General features: G+C 42.0%; 1 protein-coding gene across 4 annotated transcripts in view; it reads left to right on the top strand.

Moving 5' to 3' along the window:
* The window catches only part of HPS5 (HPS5, biogenesis of lysosomal organelles complex 2 subunit 2), a 36831-nt gene extending 27606 nt beyond the window's left edge, over window positions 1-9225 (top strand). For all 4 annotated transcript variants that reach the window (XM_006093810.3, XM_023758170.1, XM_006093811.3 and 1 more), the window contains 7 exons: window positions 628-748; window positions 950-1105; window positions 1616-1735; window positions 3665-3778; window positions 5495-5601; window positions 6654-6924; window positions 8315-9225. In XM_006093810.3, the coding sequence (XP_006093872.1) occupies window positions 628-748; window positions 950-1105; window positions 1616-1735; window positions 3665-3778; window positions 5495-5601; window positions 6654-6924; window positions 8315-8375 (950 nt within the window). In that variant the 3' untranslated portion in view covers window positions 8376-9225. The remainder of the gene's footprint in view (window positions 1-627; window positions 749-949; window positions 1106-1615; window positions 1736-3664; window positions 3779-5494; window positions 5602-6653; window positions 6925-8314) is intronic.
* The last annotated feature ends 7486 nt before the right edge of the window (window positions 9226-16711 follow it).

Below are 16711 nucleotides of genomic sequence, written 5' to 3' on the forward strand. Positions count from 1 at the left end.
CTATACATGTTTAAGAAAAAAATAGGTCAGTCCAGTCGATGTGGCTCTCAGCAGTTGAGCATCAACCCAGGAACCAAGAGGTCATTGATTCGATTCTCAGGCGGGGCACATGCCTGAGTTTCAGGCTCCATCCCCAGTAGGGGGCATACAGGAGGCAGCCAATGATGATGTTTCTCTCTGTCCCTCTCCCTTCTTTTCTCTAAAATTCAATAAAAACATATTTAAAAAATAGGTCAAAAATTTTAAATTCATTTAATTAAATTGGAATAATTTATTTTGTTTCAAAAGATGGCAGAGGGGCACTGGTTCTAGAAAAACAGGAATTTGGCATTGATAGTATACATATATACTGTATATCTCTTTTTCAAGGGTAATAGAGACATATATTGGTGATCTCTTACTTTTTCTTGTTTAAAACTTGTAATATGCTTGGCCTCCCAATTTGGTTTTAAGGTTCTTAAAAGCAGAGGTCGTATCTTGTTCTTGTTTGTCTCTCCTGCAGTGCTCAGTGAGCATAGGGCCTTGCACAGGGTAGGTGCATGAGTCATGATTGTTGAACCAATGTGTTCATGAATTAAATATTTACAGTTATGAGATGAAGGGAAAAGGGTATGTTTTCTCTTTCAGAAATGGCAAGTTCCAGTCCTACATATATGGAGATGGAAGAAGGAGATCTACCAACAAAATTAAAATTAGTGGATGACTCGGTCCCTTTTGACAGTCCTTTGTTGATTGCTTATGCTACCCAGTAAGTTGTTGTGTATGTTGTTTATATGAACTAAATCACATGCATTTTTTTTTTTTGGTCTTAGTCTGTAAAGTTTTATTCAGTTGCATGTTGGTCAGCTTCTTGTTGGTATATTTATTTCTAATAAGTACTTAGATAATGTAACCAAGCTATATAATCTCAATGGAGTTGGAGACTAATATGTTTTGTTTTTAAATGCAGATTGTATGAGAAGTTCGGGGAATCTGCCCTTCGATCCTTGATCAAGTTTTACCCATCAATTTTGCCTTCAGATGTCATGCAACTTTGTCATCATCATCCTGCTCAGTTTTTGGCCTATTTAGACAGTCTAGTGAAATCAAGGCCTGAAGATCACCGGTAAGAAGGCGAGAATTACTAGTATTTGTAGACTTTTCTTTCTTTGGATAGGGTATTATCTCTCTTGTATAAGCAGTTGTAGCATTTTTACTGTCAGCTGCCATAGAATTGAGGCATCTACAATGGAAGAGAAGGATTTGGGCAGTTGAAATTAGACTGAGGTCTCATTTTCTATCTCCACACAGCCCCTGTTATTGAGACTGGCTATTCTTCCCACCCTGCACCACCACCCCTCTTCTTCCTTCGATTGATTGATATTTGCCATACTGACTTTTATTTCTCTTTTTATTTTTGGCTGTTTGGTATTTTCCTTATTATCTTGGGGCTCACCTCTTCATTTCTAATAGCAGACTTTCACCAGCTTTTCTAGACATTTTGTAGCAGAAGTTATTTTCAAGTTGTTTTATTCACTATATGATTCCTCAGTAATATTTTCACATCCCCACAATTTATGTTTCTTTTCTCAGCATGAAAAGTGGTGATTTTTCTCCCCTATTTTCTGTCTCTTAGGCAGTTCTTCCTTGAGTCCCTTCTACAACCAGAGTCTTTAAGATTGGATTGGCTGCTGTTAGCAGTGTCCCATGATGCTCCCCCAAGCACAAGCACTATGGATGATGAAGGAAATCCCAGGTATAGAAATCCTCTTTTTAAGCTCTGATGTTCCTTTGGAATGGAGCTGGTTTATTCACATATAGCATTCTGGGCTTACTTTAGGAACAGCTCTGGAAGAGACTGAGCCAAGTTATGGTAGTAATGAGATTGAGTGCACTTCCTAGTGGTTCTGAACATTTTTTAGTTATAGATCCTATTAAGAACCTGATTTCTCCTAGAAAAATGCATATCCATGCAAAATTTTGCACAGAAAACAAAACTGACCCTTTTAAGCGCTTTCATGGACCCACATTAAGAGCTCTTGATAGCCAAACCTGTGTTAGAAGTGTTACATGCACCTCTCATAGACACCAGAGAGGTGTTATCAGAAAGCCCCCTGAAGGAAGAGGGCTGTCCCCACCTTGATTCTTGTCATGCTCATAAGAATGAATTCTAACGAGTGACTCCCAGATAATTGTGTTGTGTTAAAGTGAATTTATTAAGAAAGTAATTTAAAAAGTAAGGCATGCAAATTTATTAAAGGAACAAGGCAAGCAAATTTATCATTCTGCATAATGCACAAATGGGCTCTCTTGGCTAATCCCAGGAGTTAGTGGGGTGGGGGTTGGGGGCGGGGGGAGGATTTGCCTTATATGCTTTTTTGTCTATAGATTTTAAAACTTCTCTGCCAAATATCTTGGCTAATTTTTAAGGTCCCCTTTTTACTTTGTTTCGGCTTGCCCAGAATTTGTGAGAAGCACCTGGCAATTTTATCTTGCCAAGCCCCGAGACTGCTGGCTTTTCTGTTTAGGGAATGGAATGAGATAAGACTGCATTCTTCCTTCTTCTTTCCCCTTCCTCATTTCTCTATGCTGTCTTTGGAGACACATTAACCATTTGCTCTCAAATGTCCTTATCTGGGGAAGATAAGGGCTTGTTATTTACAAGCTAGCTGCAAGCTGTCCAAACTGCTTGGCCTTATTTTCATTTTCTTGTCTCAGTTTCCCTATTCCTCCTGCCCTGGAATTTTTGTAGTTTTTTGCTATCCTGTAACAGAAGGGAAAAAAGTGTGCATATGTGTTTGTGTGTATTTTCTCCCCAGAAATTTCTAGACATACCTGATTTAGGATTTAAAAAAATAGAATTCATAAAAAATACACACTGATACTTATAATGTATCACAAATGATTCTTGTATTTTCCTGCAGAGAAGCTTTAAAAGCCCCCAAATACCTATCCTATTGAAAGGGCGAAGGCTACGCCTTCCATCTTGCCCCGGATCCTCCATTTTTGGGCAGCAGCCATTAGCCATGTGCTCAGTGAGGAGCTTCTTCCCGGAAGCCCAAGCCTCTGCTAGCCACACCTAGGATTTCTTTAAACTAACCAATGATAATCAAGGGAAGTGCGCGCCATAGACACGACCACATCCTGTGTAACAAGACACCGACTTGTGCCTGGCCAATCGGCAGGGCCCACAGTCCTCTCTCCTCCCCTTACTCCAACCCCCCTATAAAACCCCTCTCCCCACAGAGCTCTCTCTCTCTCTGCCTCCTGCCGCTGCGTCGGCGAGTGTGGTGGACAGGGAGCTCGAGTGCTCGAATAAAGGCTCTTTTGCTTTTGCATCGGACTTGGCTGGCTCCCTGGTGGTCCTTTGGGGATCCTGAAATCTGGGCATAACACTATATGCCTAAACTAAAGGTCTGGAAGGATATACAGTGGCTATCTGAGTGGATGAAAGTATAGGCTTCTTTCTTTTGTTTTTGATTACCTAAAAATGTCTAATTTTAAATAATGAGTAGGTATTTGTGATAGGAAAAATGTTTTTAATTTTTCAAAATCCAAGTAAAAATGTTTGAAAATATAATAATGGAACAAATATAATTAAATTCTGCTCTTACCTATTAGATGACTAATAAGCATTTTGTAGAATGTATTTCCTATCTAATTTAGGGAGTTTTTCATTTCACAGGCCTCATTCACACTTGTTTTCCTGGGGTTACAGTCAGCTGATCCTTCATCTAATTAAACTACCTGCAGATTTTACAACCAAAGAGAAAATGACTGACATCTGCAGGTCTCGTGGGTAAGAGAATTTTCTTAGAAGCTGAAGTTAAGATTAGAATTATTTCAGTTAATAACTTTGTAGTAGTTAAGGGCCTGAATTGATATACTTTATCATTTGCGAGAATACTCTTTGCTACAGGAAAGTATCTTAAGTAATAGTTAAGTACACAAACTTTTCCTTTTAATTTTTGTGCATATTTTTTCATATTTGTGGGTGGGGCCACAACATTAGTAACAAAGAAACAGAATTTCTGGAGGATGAGGCCCAGAAATCAGGATTTTAAAAAGATTCCCAGGTGATTCTAATGTGCAGCCAGGGTTGAAAACCACTGGCTTAGTTCCTAACCGCAGGCATACAGATGGTATTTAATTAAGCTCTAGACTGTGATTTGAATTATAATTGCTATAGGGTTGTCCAAATTGGGAGGGATCAGAATGTTCTCAGGAGAATTGCTAGTGAAGGACTCAGGGAGGAGATGAAACTTTGGAGGTAAGCCCTGAAGGCTGGATAGGATTTGTATTTAAAAGGAGCCAGGAGGAGGGCTGGTGAGGCTTAAGAAACAAGAATAAGGGCAGGAAAACCTGACATTACTTTTTATTCATACCACATATTAGTCAGTTACTGATTGCCTAGCCATGTTATCATATGACTCCCCCTGGATTATACTCTTTTGAAGATAGGGACCTGTTTCTTCCTTTTCCCTTATAATGGCAGGTACTTGATACATGTGTATTTATTGATAATGAAGGATGAAACTTGCCAGGTGGTGGGTGATGATATGGAGGACCTTGAAAGTTGGTCAGAAGAATTTAGTCATCAGTAGAGACCTTTTATTTTTTTTTTATTTTTTTTATTTATTTATTTATTTTTTTTAATATATTTTATTGATTTTTTACAGAGAGGAAGGGAGAGAGATAGAGAGTTAGAAACATCGATGAGAGAGAAACATCGACCAGCTGCCTCCTGCACATCTCCTCCTGGGGATGTGCCCGCAACCCAGGTACATGCCCTTGACCGGAATCGAACCTGGGACCTTTCAGTCCGCAGGCCGACGCTCTATCCACTGAGCCAAACCGGTTTCGGCAGTAGAGACCTTTTAGACTTTTGCGTATGACATAAAAATGGAACTTTCTGGAAATCATTTTTGGTGTCATACATGAGAAAGGTTAGAGACAGAAAGGCCAGCTTAAAAGCTATGGCAGTAATTCATTCTTAACTGAATTGGTGATTAGTAAGGCAGCAAAAGGACCACATCCAAGGGACATTTAGAAGGAAAATGCAGTGGGATTTATAATACTGGATATAGCAAATGAAGGGGGAGAAGAGTCAAGGAGAACTTTCACATTTGGAGAAAATATGCTAATTTGTTTTGAATCTTTACATTTATAAAGTATGTATATATATAAAGTAATAATTGGTGCTTGGCCTTGAATGTCAGTATTTACCACTAGCTTTAATTCTTTTTTCTTATATACTCCAGATCAGGGCTGTCAAAACTTTATGGTAATAGAAATATTCTGCACTGTCCAATATGATAGCCATTAGCTACATGTGACCATTGAGTACTTGAAATATGGATTGGTCAGCTGAAGAACTGACTTTTAAATTTTATTTACTTTTACTTAATTTAAATTTAAATAGCCACATGCACCTAGTATCTTTTGTAATGGACTGTGCAGCTCCAGATAAATTCACTTCCTTTTATTCCTTTCTTCAACTTTGGTTTCTTTAAAGTTTCTGGCCTGGATATCTTACTCTCTGTTTGGAGCTGGAGAGAAGAAGAGAGGCCTTCACCAACATAGTATATTTGAATGATATGAGCCTGATGGATGGGGACAGTGGTATGTAAATCCCATTTGTTTACTTTTGATTGTATTTTAGAAGTCACTTCAGACCTTCAATAAAGAAATTTGGTGGACATTTCAGTGATCATGTATATAATTCTAGCTAGCTGTCAAATTTGTAGTTTGTTTTTTAAAATTCTGTATCACTTGGTAATTATCTATACTAATAAAAGGGTAATATGCTAATTAGACCGGGTCGACCGGACATTTTCCGGATGTCTGACTTCCTTCTGGACAAAGTCATGGTGGCAGGGGCTGAGGTGGAGGCGTTAGGGGTGATCAGGCTGTCAGGGGAGCAAGCAGTTAGGGGTGAGATCAGGCCGGCGAGGGGGAGCAAGCAGTTAGGGGGGCTATCAGTCCAGCAGGGGAGAGCAGTTAGGGGGTGATCAGGCCAGCAGGGGAGAGCAGTTAGGGGGTGATCAGGCCAGCAGGAGAGGGCAGTTGGGTGCAATCAGGCCGGCAGGGGAGTGGTTAGGGGGCGATCAGGTCGGCAGGCAGAGGTGGTTAGGGGCAATCAGGCAGGCAGGCAGGTGAGCAGTTAGGAGCCAGTGGTCCTGGATTGTGAGAGGGATGTCTGACTGCCAGTTTAGGGCTGGTCCCACAAGGGGTCCCAGATTGGAGAGGGTGCAGAGGCCGGGCTGAGGGACCCCCCTCCCCCACCCCCGTGCACGAATTTCGTGCACCGGGCCTCTAGTAAATATATAAGGATAGTGCATTTATGTGTTTGTCTAAGATCTGTCTCCTTTGCTGTAAGTCCCAGAAGAGTTCTTGATTGCACATTCAGTGCCCAGCATAGAATATGCCTTGGATAATTAATGAGTCAATGAAAGAATATTGAAGTTAATTTTGTGACTTTTCCTTGTCACGAACTATTTATTCAGCAGATGTTCAGAAAACATCTTTGTGTTAGGGTGATGAGATTATGTTCTCTAATATTTGTATGTTGCAACTAAATGTTTTCATAAACTGTTTTGACTGTCTCCTATGTGCAGGCAGAGTACAAAGAGCAGTCAGAGCCAATATTTCTATGTTTTTGTGTGTTTGTGTAGGTTGGATCCCAGAAACCATGGAGGAGTGGAAACTTCTTCTACATCTTGTTCAGAACAAAAACACAAAGCCAGACCCCCAGAATTCACCAAATGGGAGCTTCAGTGATGGGCCTTCCCCTGTTAACCTGGAGAATGTAGCACTGCTATTAGCTAAGGCCATGGGTCCAGATCGGGCCTGGTCACTGCTACAGGAATGTGGTTTGACACTTGAGCTGTCAGAGAGGTTTACCAGAACCTGCGATATCCTAAGGATTGCTGAGAAAAGACAGAGGTAATACCTGTCTGTCATGCCCTCTCCATAGGTGCTTCTGGAATGTGGAAACCCAAGATTTTCAGAGGGGGATGGGACTAGAGAGATCATCCAGTCCCAACCCCTAACAACAGATGAGGGGACTGAGACTCACCTGTTGATTAAGGTGATTAAGGGAAGAGGCTAAAGTAATACTTTGTTCACAATCATGACCAAGGCAGTTTGGATTAATGTGAATAAATATCAAAATCTGATGTGTACTCAGTTCTTTAAGAATATTATTGGTATCAAATACCTAATTGTCTTAGGTTTTTTGTTTGTTTTTTTAGTTGTGGTCAAGTACAGATAACATAAAATTAACCATCTTAACCATTTTTTAGTGTTTGGTTCAGTAATGTTATGTGTATCCATATCATTGTGCAGCTCAATTCCAGAGCTTTTTCATCTTGCAAAGCTCTCTACCCATTAAACAATAACTTCTCATTTTCCCCTCCACCCAGCCCCTGGCAACTGCCATTCTACTTTCTGTGTCTGTGATTTTGACTATTCTAAGTACCTAATTTAAATGGAATTATGCAGTATTTGTTTTTTGTAACCGACTTATTTCACTTAGTGTAATGTCCTCAAGGTTCATCCATATTGTAGCAAGTGTCAGAATTCCCTTCCTTTTCTAAGGCTAAATAATATTCTATAATATGTGCATACCACATTTTGTTTATGCACTCATTTGTCAATGGACATTTGGGGGTTGCTTCTACCTCTTGTCTATGTGAGTAATGCTGCTATAAACATGCTTGTATAAAATGTCTCTCTGAGACTTTGCTTTCAATTTTTTGGGGTATGCCCAGAAGTGGAATTGCTGGATCATATGGTAATTTAATTTTTTGAGGAACTGCTATAACTGTTTTCCATAGAGGCTCACCATTTTACATTCTTGTTCACAATGCACAAGGGTTCCAGTTTCTCTACATTCTTTTCAATACTAGTTATTTTCTGTTTTTTTGTTTGTTTGTTTTTTTGGTGTGTGTGTTTAATAATAGTTGTCCTATGGTGGTATCTTATTGTGGTTCTTATTTGCATTACTCTAATAATTAGTGATGTTGAGCATCTTTTTAATGTGCTTGTTGCCATTTGTATGTCATCTTGGAAAAGTACCTATTCAAATAGTTGCACTATTTGTTTTTTTGTTGTTTGAGTTTGTATACATTTTGTATATTAATCTCTAAAGATATATGATTTGCAAATGTATTCTATTCTGTAGGACAGGATGCCTTTTCACTCTGTTGATTGTGTCTTTCGATGCTTAGAGTCAGACAGCTTTTGAATCCTCTATTTGTAGTTTTTAAAGTTTCTTTGTAAAGAATGCACAATGAGAACTAAATTTACTTGTTTCTTTTCTTTGTGATTTCAGAGCCTTGATACAAAGTATGCTTGAAAAATGTGATCGGTTTCTCTGGTCTCAACAGGCCTAGTGGAAGAAGATTCAACAGGATGTCATAACATTTTAAGGAAAATGGAATCATGCTCCTGAATCTTCCGAATGTGTTTGTTATTGAAGGAAAGGCACCACTTGAAAACCCTGCTGCCTTATTGGGAGTACTTTGGCCAGTGTCTGTAACCTCTGTATTTATGGCTTATCTGTGACCTCAGTGATTCTCAACCAAAGTTGAACCTTGAAAGGAATTGGTCCTTGTTTGCTGATATGAAGAGTTCTGTAATCAGAATGTGAATGCTCACAGCTATGCAGTCCTTACTAGTATTCTGAACAACAGTGTTATTTATTTCTTGCTTGTGGATTGTAGGAGCAGAAGTTTCTCATTGTGATCACACGAAGACAGATCATTTAATTGACAGGAGTTGAATTCTTTTTATTCTTGTCTAGGGCAGTTGAGAAATTACTGAAATATGACCTGGTGTAATGGAATTAATACAAAAAAGAAGTGAAACACTGAAGACTCATATTAGATATGTAAGTGAAATGGCCCCATATTTAATCTGAACTAATTTAAAATACATTTTTTTCTAGTATTTGACATTTTATAATCTGAATTTGACATTTTATACAACTGATTAATTCATTACTGATAATGTTTTAACTTGAATTTTTTCTAAACAGAGTAGTTAAAAGAAATCATGCACTTTTAGAAATTATTTTTTTAAAGTCACAATAAAGAAAGGCTAAAACTAATGAAGACTGAAGCAAGTGCTTGTATTGTTTAAGCCAAGTACTAGATTGCGATTTGTCAGACTTCTATAGATATAGCATGTTATATTAATAATAAATGTAAAATCTGATTAAAGTTTTCATTTGAATAGAATATAGACATGAAGTTTATTGTGAGCAATTTGTAGGAAGGTATGGGTTAGACTTCAGTGTGGAGTAAGCAAAGTGTTGGGTACTTGAACGATTCACTTTTTTTTTTTTTTTCATTTATAACACAGCCAGAGATCTGTAGACAAAAATTACTGTCATACTTTCACATGAAATTTAGGTATGATGTAACCTGATGGGTTAAAGAGATTGTCAGAGAAAAAGTGCACAAAGCTTCTTAGAGTTTTGAGAAACCTCACGATTCTGGGCAACAGTGTGTGGTGGCAGTAAGGGTGTGGGGTGGTAATGGTGGTGGGGTATGTGTGTGTGTGGTATTTCCCCATTCTAAGTTCTCCACCAGCTTGGTGTCCTACAATTCAAATCAATTCTTACACTATCTACATGGAGATAGCATCAGATTCTGTTGGTTAAGGGATGTTAAATAAAAACCTTTGTAGCCAAGAGCTGTTCTGAAAGAAAGGGCTTGTTGAGCCCTGTGCTAGTTGGAAAAAGGACCCAGTCCTGGGACATATAGTCGATACCACCAGCAGCAGGGCAGGATGTAGAAGATGAATATTTGTCCGCAGTCTTGGAGCTGATGGAGCTTTTTTTTTTTTTAATCCTTACTAGATGAGTGAAGATATATATTTTTTTAGAGAGAGTGGAAGGGAGGGGACTAGAGAGAGAAATATCAACCTGAGAGAGACACATCAATTGTTTGCCTCCCGCTCTCACCCTGACCGGGGCAGGGATTGAACCTGCATCTGAGGTATGTGCCTTTGACTGGGAATGGAACCTGAGACTCTGGACCGAGGGCCAGGGCTCTAACCACTTAGCAACCGGGCCTAATGGAGCTTTCTAAAAATGGTTTGGGGAGGGAAGACGCAAGTTGTTTTGAAAGAATTTCTATTGGCTGTAGAAAACAGAGTTGGGAAAAGGTGAAGTGGGGGAAGTTCTAGGTTAGGTGCATAGTCCTTAAGGAAGAATTGTTTACTACTTCTGGGTTGGTTGTGGACAAAAGTCCAGAAAGTTTGTGCCTGGGTAAGCAGGATGCAGTGGTGTCTGGAAATATGCTATTATTTTTAGATAGCTGCTAGGAAGTTGATTCAAAGTTTCAATATGCATTCAAGAATGTGAATAGTCTTTGATTCGTCTCCAATTATAGCTGTTAACTGAATAACTCCAGTTGTCTCTTTCTCCCTGTCTCTGGCCACCTGTAATTTAATTTAGGTATTTCAGAATTTTTCTCTGGTCAGAGCTCAGTTTCCCAAGACTGCCCTCCACTTCGGACCCAGTCCCAAGTCCAGGTTGTTTACTGTGCTTCTGACTGGCTACAAGTCAGAGGCTCCCACAATTCTCTCCTCGTGTTTGATTAATTTGCTACAGTGGCTCACAGAGCTCAGAGAAACATTTACTTACTAGATCACCAGTTTATTATGAGAGCATATTATGTGACTGAGTAACAGTCACATGGAGTTGTTGCATAGGACAAGGTGTAAGAAAAGGGCAAGGAGCTTCCTTGCCCTCTCTGAACTCCTCTCTCCCTGAATCTCCACATGTTCACCAAACCAGACGCTTTGGAACCCAGTCCTTTTGGGTTTTTATGAAGACTGAATTGCATAGGCGCAACTGATTAAATCATTGGTCGTTTGCAATAGAAATTCCGTCTCTAGCCCCTCTCCCCTCCCTGAAGGTGGGGTGTGTGTGGGGGGTGAGGCTGAAAGTTACAACACTCTAATCAGGTGGCTGGTCCCACTGGCAACCAGCCCCCAATATTAGGTGCAGGCTACAGTCACCTCATTAATACAAAAACGACCTCTCCCTCAACTCATCACTTGGAAAATTTCTAGGGTTTTAGGAGGTCAGTTTCAGAAACTGGAACCAAGACCAAATATATGCATATTTCTCCTTATAACTCACAATATCATACCCACTAGCATCAGCTGGATTTGGGCTGTATGGATTATATTGAATGTGAGTCTACTAAGGTAGAGTCAGAGATCGCCCTTCACTGTCAGCTTTTGTCATTACAACGTGACTGTCCAAAAGACAACCTAGAGGAAATCTCGCAAGAAGGAGACAGCCTGACCTGGCGCGATTGTGCAGTCATTTCCCAACATATATTTCTAGAGCATATTATAGCAATCCTCATTTACCAGAAGGGGACAGAGGGAAATTTCTAGCATTAAAAAAAAAAAAAATCTCACATCATCAGAATTCATTTTCCAAGGCAAACTAAAAACAAAAAAACCCTTTAGTTGAATATTTAAATTTGAACAGTCAATCTGGATATTAGGCAATGTTTTCAAATGCAACTTGTATCTGTGACTTGCTGAAATTTCTAGGCAGGCTGTGATTCATGGTTGCCTCACTTTTACTTTTGTTTATGCACTGGACCGCAGTTTAGGAGGGCTGCAGGATAGCATAGTGGTGAGAGTCTGAGTTCTGAGACTCTGGCTTTGAATGTCCTGTCTTTTTCTATCTAACCTTTGGGAAGTTATTTATGTTCCTCTAAGTTTCAGTTTCCTCATCTATAAAATGGGGCTAATATTAGTACCCACTAATGAAGTAATAAGTATGAAGCACATAGTACAGTACCAGGCACATAGAAAGTTAAGGTCAGAGATACCTAGTAGTGACCATTAAATGAGACTAAACTGGACTGCATAGTGACATGCTATATGGGTGAGAAATGTTAGCTGTTGTTTGAAAGGTTTAGACTATCATCATTTCACTCAGTGGTGATCAGACCCATGTAAATTATTTTACACAATTCAGAGAAAGTGGGAAGACCAAAATTGAAGTTCATACCTTCCTTGCACGTATTAAATTTGTCACTGCCCTAGTCATGGCTCAAAACCTGTAGTCACCTTGCTACTTCCCCCTTCTCAGCCCTCCCTGCTGTTAAAGAGAAAACCAAAGACCAGGTCACAGAGACTGAGCAAATATGCCACACCAAGGCCCAGCAGAGCTGCAGAGTGGTAACAGAGTGATACTAATGCCTGATTTTTTTTAAAAAAAATATCTTTTTATTGATTTTTTACAGAGAGGAAGGGTGAGGGATAGAGAGTTAGAAACATCGATGAGAGAGAAACATCGATTCAGCTGCCTCCTGCACATTCCCTAATGGGGATGTGCCCGCAACCAAGGTACATGCCCTTGACCAGAAGCAAACCTGGGACCCTTCAGTCTTCAGGCCGATGCTCTATCCATTGAGCCAAACCGGTTAGGGCTATTGCCTGAATTTTTGTCATATCTCTTAATTAAGCTGAGTGATCAAAAGGGAATTGTTAAAGAGAAAGCGGCAGGCTCAAAAAGGCGCATGCTGCCAAATCTAGATTTTAATACTTGATCCAATTGTACTTTCATCCTCTCCTGGAAACATAACCTTAATCAACTAGTCTGGAATTTTCTGGTTAACACCAAGGAGATAATCTGCACTGTGGGCCCTCTCCACCTCCCATAGAAATAAGAGGCAATCTGCATGATGAAAACCCTTCCTGATCTCTTCCCCTAAAAAAGATGTCCTGGCCCACAGACTCAGTTGATTTTTTTCTTCTAACATTGCCAGTTACTAGGTAAATCCTCTCAATTCTATGTGGTGATATTTTTCCATTCTCTTGCCACCACCCACATTCCCATTACCTCTTGCCTAGACAGCTGCAGCAGTCTCCTAAGAACCTTCTTCACTTCTAAACACTGCCTTCCCACCACCACCTCTCAGTCTCAGCGCATGGAAATGTAAGCAACCTTAGGGACCATCCAGTCAGCTGATTGACAAACCTGCTACATCAGAATCACCACAGCAGATAAAAAGGGATAGTGCCCAGACCTGGAACCTGTAGGTCTGGGGACTAATTTAATCTGCCTCAACTGCCTCCCACCTCACATTGCTCCTGGATTTAGATGTAGAGTTATCCTTCTTGCTAGATAAGCCAGGGCCCCCCAAGCAGGAGTGCTTGTCTTGGTGTCAGGAAGTGAATAGGAGATCCACTGTCAGAATCCTTGTCCACTCGAGGCACAGCCTTGATCAGAAGCTCTCGGTGGCTCCCCTCTGCTTTCAGAGTGAGGCTAGAGCAGCCGTGGGCAAACCACGGCCCGCGGGCCAGATCCAGCCTGTTTGAAATGAATAAAACTAAAAAAAAAAAAGACCGTACCCTTTTATGTAATGATGTTTACTGTGAATTTATATTAGTTCACACAAACACTCCATCCATGCTTTTGTTCCGGCCCTCCGGTCCAGTTTAAGAACCCATTGTGGCCCTCGAGTCAAAAAGTTTGCCCACCCCTGGGCTAGAGCCACAACCAGCTTTGCCCACCCTTTCATGTAGAAGAAATCTGGATTCAGGAACTTCCTGAATAACAACACAGAGCTGCTGGGCTGAGATGAGGAGCCTGGGGTTTCCGGACAACCCTGGTCTGTGGATCAAATACAGAACACAAGGGAGGCTGGGAAAATCCCCACTTGGTGGTTCTTCCAGAGGCTAAGACAAATACTAACGGGCACAGCTCTGTCCTCAATACGGAGGTTTTCCCAGATTGTGGCTCCCGTCTTGCCCATTCCAGATGGATGATTCTGACTCAATCTGAGTTCAGTTACTGTATTCCCCTGGTGATCGAGGCATATTTACACCTGATGTTTGGAGGCAAAGCCTGGCTCTGGTGACACAGTCCCAGTGCTCTCAGCCCCCTGGCTGTGGAGCTTTTCCCAGTGAACTGCCTGTTTCACGGCCTGGGGCCTGTGCGGCATGCAGAGCCCCAGCTTAGCTGAGCCCTGAGCTTGGCTTAATGCCCTGCTTTCACCATTTTAGAATTTTTTTATAAATTAAATTTTTTTTAATAAATATATTTTATTGATTTTTTACAGAGAGGAAGTGAGAGGGATAGAGAGTTAGAAACATCGATGAGAGAGAAACATCGGTCGGGGATGTGCCTGCAGCCAAGGTACATGCCCTTGACAGGAATCGAACCTGGGACCCTTCAGTCTGCAGGCCAACGCTCTATCCACTGAGCCAAACTGGTCAGGGCACCATTTTGGAATTTTTAAGAATTTGTGAACAAAGGTCCCACGTTTTTGCTTTGCATGGTTGCCCACATGCTCTGCAAGTGGTCCTGGCTGCCACAGGGGACCTGAGGGAGGTGGAGCCTGAGATGTTGCATTTCTGATGGGACCCGGGTGGTGCTGAAGCTTCTGGTCCCTGACCCCCTCTGAGCAGCAGGGTTCAGTCTGAGTCTGGTAGAGCAGGAACCTGGCAGGAGTCAGAGACAGTGCAGAGCCCAGGCCCCTGGCAGGGGATCACTCACCACAAACTTGCATGAAGCATAAATGTCTGTATTTCTTAAGCTTCTGTATTTTCCCCAGCAACTTAGCCTTAATTAACTAAAGGCAGTGACGTAGAGCAGTTACACAGCTTGTTCTGTTCTCTGTTATTTACACTTGAATAATTTTGGAGAAATGGCTTTCTGTGAGGTGTTCCTGGGAACTGGGCTCCACTGGGTCAGACACCAGCTCTGGTTCTCTGGTTCCCTCCTCCCAGGCTCGTGGGTGCTGATTGGCATGGCCTTCACGCCCTGGGGATTGGAGATGGAGTTTGGAATTAGAGGAGACGACACTATTCGGACTTTCAGCCCAGACCCAGCAGTGCAGCCCGGCCTCCACACACAGTTCAGCTTTGAAGTTTGGGGCCAACCCCTAGCTAACAAAAACTTGCTGGTCATTAGTATCAGAACCTATTGCCCTAACCGGTTTGCCTGCGGACTGAAGGGTCCCAGGTTCGATTCTGGTCAAGGGCATGTACCTTGGTTGCGGGCACATCCCCAGTAGGAGGTGTGCAGGAGGCAGCTGATTGATGTTTCTAAATCTCTATCCCTCTCCCTTCCTCTCTGTAAAAAAATCAATAAAATATTTTAAAATAAAAAGAACTTATCTCCATTGGCTCTGTCTGCGTGGGGTCACAGGGTTCATGGCTGGTTCATTTCACAAGTCCATGGTATTTACATTTCTCTGTCCTTCCCAGAGGCGCCTGCCCCTCTCCCCTCTTGACTGACCAGTGCAATTTCCTCTTCTTTCTTTTATTCTCAGCCTGAGATTCCATCAGTCCCTTCATTCCTGAGAGGATGTACTGTGTCCACACCTTGGGGAGGCGTGTGCTATTCCGCAGGCTTTAGAAAGGCACAGGGTGTGTGTATCAGACAAGGCTATGCACCCCTTCAGATGCTCTGGCCCCCTGGGCGTTTCCAGCCACTGCTATAGCGGGGAGTTCCACGCGGCTTTGACCCTTCTCATGCAGGTGCAGCCTGGCAGCACCTGGCTTTGCGGCTGCTCCATGACTATACATCCCGCCCCAGGAAAACTCACTGGGCACTCACACGTGCACAGCAGTGAAATGTAAGCAAGTGAACATTCGAGGGCCCGCCCCTGACAATGGCGATGGAAGCCGGTTGATAGGTGCTTGTATTTCACTCCCGGGGATCGTGCTAGGTCACCTTCTACTCTGTCCCTCGGAAGTTCCTGGTGGGATGAGCTCCAGCTCTGAAGCTTTATTCGTGTCTGACTCTATAATACAGGGGTCCTCAAACTTTTTAAACAGGGGGCCAGTTCACTGTCCCTCAGACAGTTGGAGGGCTGGACTATAGTTTAAAAAAAAAACAATGAACAAATTCCTATGCACACTGCACATAATCTTATTTTGATGTAAAAAAACAAAACGGGAACAAATACAATATTTGTATTTGCATGTGGCCCGCGGGCCGCAGTTTGAGGACCCCTGCTATAATACATCCTCATGTTGGCCTTGCTCTGGCCCTGTGTGGCTCCCCAGTCTGTCACTACAGCAAATGAAGCAAGGCAGTGGCCCACACTTAAGAAATTCACTGGTCTAGCCATGAAAAGCTGCCTCTGAGGGGAGAGGGTGAAGAAGATTTCACAGGTGTGAGTGAAGGGCTGTGGGAACCAGAAACTGCCCCAGGATGTGGTGCGTGGGCTACCGGGAAGCTCTTCCAGGAGCAGAATTGTTATGTGAATATGAATTCAAAGACAGTGGGAGTGAAGATGTGACAAATTAATAAGGGAGAATGAAAGCAACTTCAGATGTCATCAGGGTAGGAGCTGGCATTGCAGAGGCCAAGATATCACTTGTTGGACTCCTGGGATTAGGCTCGCAGAGACGACTGGAGAGGGGCCACTGAGGGACCAGGCTTGGAGGCAGAGCAAGGGTCAGGACACAGAGAGGCCTGGGAAGAGCAAAAAAATAACCGGAGAGGCCTCAGAATGACCTGGGTGAGAATGGTGGGAGGCATCAACAGTGAGTCTGTGTTGCTGGGGGAGCCCTCGTGGAAGGCCTTGCACTTGGAGACCCCTTTTTCAGTCGGGAGAGAGAAAGCAGCCAGGAACCTGAGGAAGGAGGGTTAACGTCAAGATATACTAACTAGTAACTGGAGATTGACTTCTAAGGGATAACAAACACAGTGTGTGCACACTAGATGGCAGGAAATGTT

This window comes from Myotis lucifugus, unplaced genomic scaffold (genome assembly GCF_000147115.1).
Source record: "Myotis lucifugus unplaced genomic scaffold, Myoluc2.0 scaffold_124, whole genome shotgun sequence".
NCBI classification, from domain to species: Eukaryota; Metazoa; Chordata; class Mammalia; order Chiroptera; family Vespertilionidae; genus Myotis; species Myotis lucifugus.